This window comes from Hirsutella rhossiliensis, assembly GCF_020360975.1.
Source record: "Hirsutella rhossiliensis strain HR02 chromosome Unknown scaffold00006, whole genome shotgun sequence".
Lineage (NCBI taxonomy): Eukaryota > Fungi > Ascomycota > Sordariomycetes > Hypocreales > Ophiocordycipitaceae > Hirsutella > Hirsutella rhossiliensis.
The window spans coordinates 3,695,407-3,702,117 of NW_025408672.1; the positions used below are offsets into that span (position 1 = coordinate 3,695,407).

The following is a 6,711-nucleotide window of genomic DNA, read 5'->3' on the forward strand; positions in this document are numbered from 1 at the left end:
TCTGCCTAACCCCTCCTTTACACTTCCACGGTGACCACATCTGCCATGTTCTCACGATGTCGGCCTCCCAGCTCAACGTCGATACCTCGTCCTCCCGCGGCAACCTCTTGACAGCCAGAAAATGCTGGCGCCGACATGTCCATGATGGCCTTTGTCCAGCCCGGCTGCCCGTCTAGGTTCGCCTACCAGAATGAGCATCGTGTCAAAGGCTCAACGCAGAAACCCTAGCGAGGTCTTCCTTCCAACGCCCTCATGGCTGTCGACTCCAGAGTATGCAGCAATCCGGTCAGATCCTGACAATCCATCGACCTGCATCTTCTTGAGCCTTAATATTTCCATATACAACCAACAGATAATCCTCGGAATGGACCGAGCAGTGGTTCTTTATGGTCGGCCGTGTTCATCCCTTTGCCCTGACGTGGAAATCGAGCGACGTGATAGCTTCGAGTCGGAGGATGACAACATTACAGAATACACCATCCCGGCTCTCATCGTCCGCGACCACAGCTACCAGCCGTAGGTGTATGCTCCAGACCTCCGTCACCACTACCATCTCTGACGATGGCCACAGAGTCATCCTCGCACCCTCGGCTCGGCGGATGCCTTCCCAGCGATACAACCCATTGTCTCCTTCACGGGACCTGTCATCGGTTCCGGCCGCGACCTTCTGCATGGAAACTCGGCTGCGGCCCTTGACGACACCCAGCTGAGCTGTTGCGGCTTTGTCCAGCTCTCGACCTTTATCTGTCCTGGGATTCCGGGCAAAACACCCTTCAAGGGCTTTCATCCCTTTCAACTTTTCGTCATCTTCCCCATTCACGCCAATCCTTGGACCTCCTATGCAAGAAGATGACCGAGAGGCGCGATAGCCAGTTCCAGCCGAACGCTCTCCTCACCTGCACGGGCAAAATCGCCGGCTTACTCGATCACCAGATCATGACACATGCCCCGGCCTTCGAGCAAGACTATATCTTCATCGTCGTCCCCGATACATGGACTTTCCTTGACAGGGCCATGTCCAACCAGGCTTCTGCGACACAGCTACTGCCGACGACACCCAAGGGCTCAGCAACCCCTCGGACTATAGCGATGCGTTGGCCAGGTTTACCTCTACCAAAAAACGCAAGGCCGCCCCAAGCGGCGCCTCCCCCACGCCGCCTGCATCTAGGTCAGTCGATCCTTATGATGACATCAAAGCGGTCATTGCCCGATCCCGACCAAACCCCAACCAAGAGACCGCGACTTTCTCCAGAAATTTCCACCATAGTCGCCGCCTGTGATAGTCGAGGCCCCGCCAAATCCGACACTTCCTCCCTTCTGTCCCACGAAGACCCCCCAGAGACGGACACCGAGCCAGTCAATCACCCAGCCACATCCGCCTCTGGCCCTATCAGACCTCCGGCGTCAATCTCTTCCCGACCGCACCGCGCCCGACATCCGCCCAAGAATATTCTGTAAAGCAACGAACGAAACAACACAACATGACAAGGAACATGTTTCATCATCCTCAAACTCAAGTGCGAAAGGCCCTAATGGGATATTTCCTTCTCCTCTTGCTCTCCTTTTCACAAAGACAATCCAGTCAAAACTTCTCCAATATACTCCTTATTCTGTTTATATCCACCACTTATAGCACCTGTAAATCCTCAGAGCCTTCCACTCGCCCACACATGCATTACCCACCCACAACTCTCTTCACCCCTGCCGCCTCTCCACGCCCTTTGCGCCTTTGCAAAGCAAAATCTCCTTGCAGCGGCCTAGGCTGCCTCTCTGACGCTCTGTCTCGATTTCACTCACGATAATGCTCTACGTCTCTCGCCGGATCTCCATCTCATATCTCTTATCTCACTCTTCTTCCTGTCTTCCTCTCACTTCCCCTGTCTCCTATCTCCTGTCGCCAACTCTCTCCTCTCCCCGACTTTCTCCTGTCGCCATCGCCAACTTTCGTTCCGAAAGGCCTCTTTGCGCGAGCCGCGGCTGGCGAGCCTTCCCCTCGTATGCCTTGAGGAACGAAAGGCCTTCTAACGTGTATGCCTTGAGGAACGAAAGGCCTTCTAACGTGCCCCGCAGACCCCGCCCTCTCCCCCCAAAAGTTCTCCGCCCCTTGATTGGTCCCTTGTGATTGGTCCCTCCTTGCCTCCCTCCTCGTTGGTCGCTGCCCTTCCCCCGGCTTCTGTTGCCTTTTCGCGTGCCTTATCCCACCACTAGGCGCCTCCCACCCTGTCTGCCGCCTGCCGACTCTTCCCGCCTGCCGAACTCTTCATCGCGTCACCTAGCCCGGCCGCCTTGACTCTTCAGCATCACCGTCCAGCCAGCGCAACGCCTCCTCAACGGTCCTCTCGCTCAGTACCTCGAGCCTGGCCTGTGCGGCAGTCATCTCCTCGGGGACCCGGTTGCCCACCAAGTCTCTGTCCCGCACCTTGGACACGAGCATGATGCCGTCTAGAGTTCGGCAGCGCGATAGCTGCACGTACAGGCCGTACGGGTCGCACTGCGAGGGCACCACCGTTCCATCCATCTTCGTCGTCCGTGTCCTCGCAGCTCGAGGGCCACGCGCTCCAGCGTTTTGCCCTGCACCTTGTAGTCCGTGCACGCGAACGCTGCTGCGCACGGCAAACCCTTTCGGCTGACGTCGTTGCGTTGCCACGGCCTTTTTCGCTGGCACTGTATCTTAACGGTCATGGGTGTCAACAAGATCGTGCCCGGCGGCATCCCGACGAAGTGGAGATATCTCGTCGTCTCCGATTCGAGAATGATCCCCGCCGGCGGCCCGAAGTGGATCGTCATATCGGCCGAGATCCGATGCCCCGGGTACGCCTTGTCGACAATGACCTCCACCGCCGAGTAGCTCGCGCCGTTCACTAGCTTCAGCCCCTGGTGGGTGTTGTGGTTCACGACGATGGGCATCCCGGCCACGAACATGAAGACGGCCGGCACCGGGATCGCGCTATCGTCGCCCTGGTTGAGTATCATGATCGCCTCTTCCTCCGTCGGCAGCTCCTCCTTCCACTTGTGCTCGGAGATGAAAATGCGCATCGTCGACCGCTGCTGGACCCGGAACGCCAGGCTCGCCTCCATGTTCAGGTTCCACCGATTCCTATTGAGCGGCGTCACCACGGTGATGCCCGTCTCCCAAGGGATCCGCCTTCCTCCCGGTAGCACCTTGAGTTGAGGAGGTTTAGATCCGTCCGATCCTGCACGCCTAGACGGATCCGCTTCAGCAGCCTCTGCAGCTCCGGGTCGCCGGCGGCGCGCATCTGCTCGTCCAGCATGACGACCGTCGTGAACCTCTTCCACAGTGCGTGCGCTTTGTCGTGCTGGTGACGCTGCTCGGCCTTGAACGAGTTGTCTACGTCCCACGAGATGGCCGCGCTAGGCAGGACGATCGACCTCTCTTGGACCGGCCGGAACTGCTGAAAATCTCCGCAGAAGAGGACGATGGGGATCCCCCCGAAATCTTGCCGCGATCCGCGAAGCCGGCGAAGCCGCTCGTTCACGGCGTGCAGCGTCCGCGCCCCGAGCATGCTCACCTCGTCGATGACGAGCACATCCTTCTCCTGCCAATCCATTCGAGACTGGCCGTGGATGAACCGCTCCGCCTGTTTCGGCAGCCGCACCGTCAAGGTCTTTGACCATGTTCGCGCCCCCCGCCCCTTGGTCTTTAGTGAACCCGCAGGCGGAGTGGATCGTGATGCCGTTGATCCGCGCCGCCGCAGTCCCCGACGTCGCCGTGATCAGCAGACGATTCGAAAGGCTCTTTTTACTGAACAGCTCGACGAGTGCCTCGATGATTCGCGACTTGCCGGTACCGCCCTCGCCACCGACGAACTGGCGCAGCTGGCAGGCATCGCCCCGTCGGTCTGCTGCATCAAATCGAGCTGGCGGCATATTATCAGAAAAGCGATGGACTGCCTCTTGTTCAGCGTCAGCCGTGTTGCCAACACCTTGCCCGCCGCGAGGAAGGAGGTTGATGGGCCAAACTGAACGTCCATTCCCGCCCCTGCGTCGATAGCGGTCTCGTCGGAGTCGGCCATCGTCATTTCGACCTCGTCCTCCCGAAACCGGTCATCACCCTTCGCAACGCTGCGCGGCGATCGCTTTCCCAGGCGGCGGGCGTGCTTTGTATCCCTTGGATCATCCTCTCCTCTCCTTCGAGGCACTTACCTGCTGCGACTTGATAGCCTTGACCTGATCCTGCGGCGGTAGTGCGGCCCCGGAAAATACCCGCCCTGGCATGCTTAACCGCCTCTCCTCGTTCGATCAGCGCCGTGGCCTCGAGCTCGGCCGTCGAGCGCAGCGCCGATTGCTGAAACCGACAGAGCTGCTGTATCATTGCCATGAGCTCCGGCGACTTGGCCGTCACCTGATTCGCTCCCACTGCACCTCGGACGACGTCGATGAGCCGCGTTGCGTCTCCGATGCTGTTGGGCTGATATGTCGCTGCAGACTCCGCGCCCGCCTCGCCTGCTCCACCCTCCTCGACGTGTGCGACCGTCGGGTCGCCATCGCCGGACGAGGCTGCCCATTGCTTGGCGTCGCGTTTTGCGTCTTCGGCGGATCGTCGAAGCAGCTGCACGTTGTCGACGAGACATGATATTCTCGGGGCCATAGCGTCTCGAGCCCGCGCCCAGATGCTGTTGATCTCACCTGTTCCTTCGCCCAGGAAGGACTCCCACGGCACGAACAGCGCAAGATGCTGCACGGCTGCCCTTCAGGGGGTGGGTTAGCCTCTCCGATAATGCCCGCTGACAGAGCAGTTGCCATACACACCTCCGGTAGCACGACTCGTCATCGTAGGTGAAGTCCTTGCTCAGGTAGCCGTCGAGGCAGACGGTAGCGTGCTTGCCCGGCCGCCTGAGCACCTGAACCCAGCGTCGTCCCGGCGCCCATCCATCCTCGAAAGACATCTCCCCAAGCCGCCCAGCTCTCGTCGTTGCCGATGCGTTTCAGTCTGACGATCGATATGTAGTCATACAGGCATAGGCCTTTCAGCAGCTCTCCCGGTGCTGGTACGCCTCGACGTGGGAGATTCTCAGGCCTTCTTCTTCGACGACGACCGACTCATCCAAGGTGTCATCCGTAGCCGCAGCGCCACTGGCTTCTCGGAGATGCCGCCATCGCCGAAAGACTTCCCAGTACAGCAGAGAACAGTTCAGGTACGCCCACGCGCTGCTGTCGGTGAACTCGGCCGGATATCCGAGAAGGTGAGCGACGACCTCGACCTGTGATAGCGGACGCTCCGTGAACACGCGGTTCGCCACTCTCATCAGGAACTGTCGCGTCCTGTTCCCCTGACAGGGTCATCGGTGGCAGCGTCTCCGCCACCGTCCCGCCCTCCGTTGGCCGTGCCATCACCTGTTGAGGCGGCCAGGAGCTCGGCCGCGGCCGCCACACGCTTCCACACCGGGTCCTCCACCTTGGTCGCGTAGTTCGTGACATAATAGATGAGGGCCATTGTCTTGCGCTGCGTCGCAATGAAGGAAATATCATGGTTGTGCCGGAGCCCGACAGCAATAGCCTCGTTCCATCGATTGACCATGCTGTGTGTCCTCCGGATCTGCAGCACCCCGTCTGCCGTGAGGGCGGTCTTGTCGACTAACCTCCATGGCGCCTTGAACCGGCAGAGGTCCCTTCCGCCCTCCTTTGCCCAAGGAATACTTCACACAGGTCGGGCTATGCGTGTGCACCTGCGTCGCGCCGGCACAGAAGTTGGCCTCCTCGATAAACGCGGCCGAGAACTGCGCGGCGTTGTCCAGCAGGGAACCAATACCGCCCGTCACAGATCGCTCCGCTTGCACGGCGCAAAAACTTTCCTGGTCCAGATCCTGCCTTGCACGTCAACCCGGCCCCACTTGGCCATCAGAAGAGTACTTCAGGCTCCCGGTGGCACATCTTAGGTAGGCATTCTTACCTCTGAGAAGACGCTATCGATGTATCGGACGATTCGCTCGCGATACGCCGCCTGATCCTCCCCGTGGATGTCGGCAAGCATCGAGCTGAGATGCGCGTTCCCGTGCAGCCAGAGCAAGCCGTGAACATGAAGCGCCCCTCGTTCGTTCGTCTCCACGGCGCCATAGTACTTGCCGATGCGCCCGAATACCGACTCTTCACCGACCTTCACGTAATGATCGAAGAACAGCTTCATCTCGCGGTGGAAGAACACGGCCGAGCTCATGGGATCCGATATCGCCAGCCGTGCCCGCTTATACGCATCCCCAAGGCCTTCTAAGAACTCCTCGGCCGCGTCGGGATCGCGTGTGCGGTATGCCGCCAGTCGCAGCTTCACCGGGTTCGTAATGTCGTTCGGGTTGATGGTGAACCAGATGGCCGGCACGCCATATCCGACGATGAGCGACTGGATTTTCCGCCGCATATTGAGACGGACCTCTCGACATGGGCTGCCGGTGGCCGTAAAGCGAGAGGCTCCTGAGAAGCTCCTTCACGTCACCATCGGTCGTCTTACCCGAGCTCTCCAACTCGACCCTCGCCGCCGCTAGCCTTTCTGTGGTCATCGAACGCACGATGCGCTCTACCTTGCGGAAGTTCTTCCTCCCCACACTCAACATGCTGACCCGGCGGTTCCTCGATCGCACCCCCATGTTGAAGACGAGAAATGCGAAGATGTGGTGCAGTGCAAATCGACCACCATGGCGCCGGAGCACGATCTCGGCCCACGCCTGAAGGTTCAAGCTTCGAGACGATACGGGTCTC

The 6,711-nt window shown here is 59.7% G+C and overlaps 1 protein-coding gene across 1 annotated transcript; it reads right to left on the reverse strand.

Annotated features, from left to right (window-relative positions):
- Positions 1-2,272: 2,272 nt before the first annotated feature.
- HRG_06705 (PIF1-like helicase domain-containing protein) lies at positions 2,273-6,373 on the reverse strand (the record flags this gene model as incomplete). Its single annotated transcript, XM_044865176.1, has 11 exons — positions 2,273-2,442; positions 2,493-2,664; positions 2,719-3,097; positions 3,163-3,557; positions 3,634-3,908; positions 4,165-4,709; positions 4,771-4,862; positions 5,058-5,291; positions 5,345-5,557; positions 5,601-5,825; positions 5,912-6,373. 11 exons carry the CDS (start codon positions 6,371-6,373, stop codon positions 2,273-2,275), a joined length of 3,162 nt encoding a protein of 1,053 aa, XP_044720116.1.
- Positions 6,374-6,711: the final 338 nt, after the last annotated feature.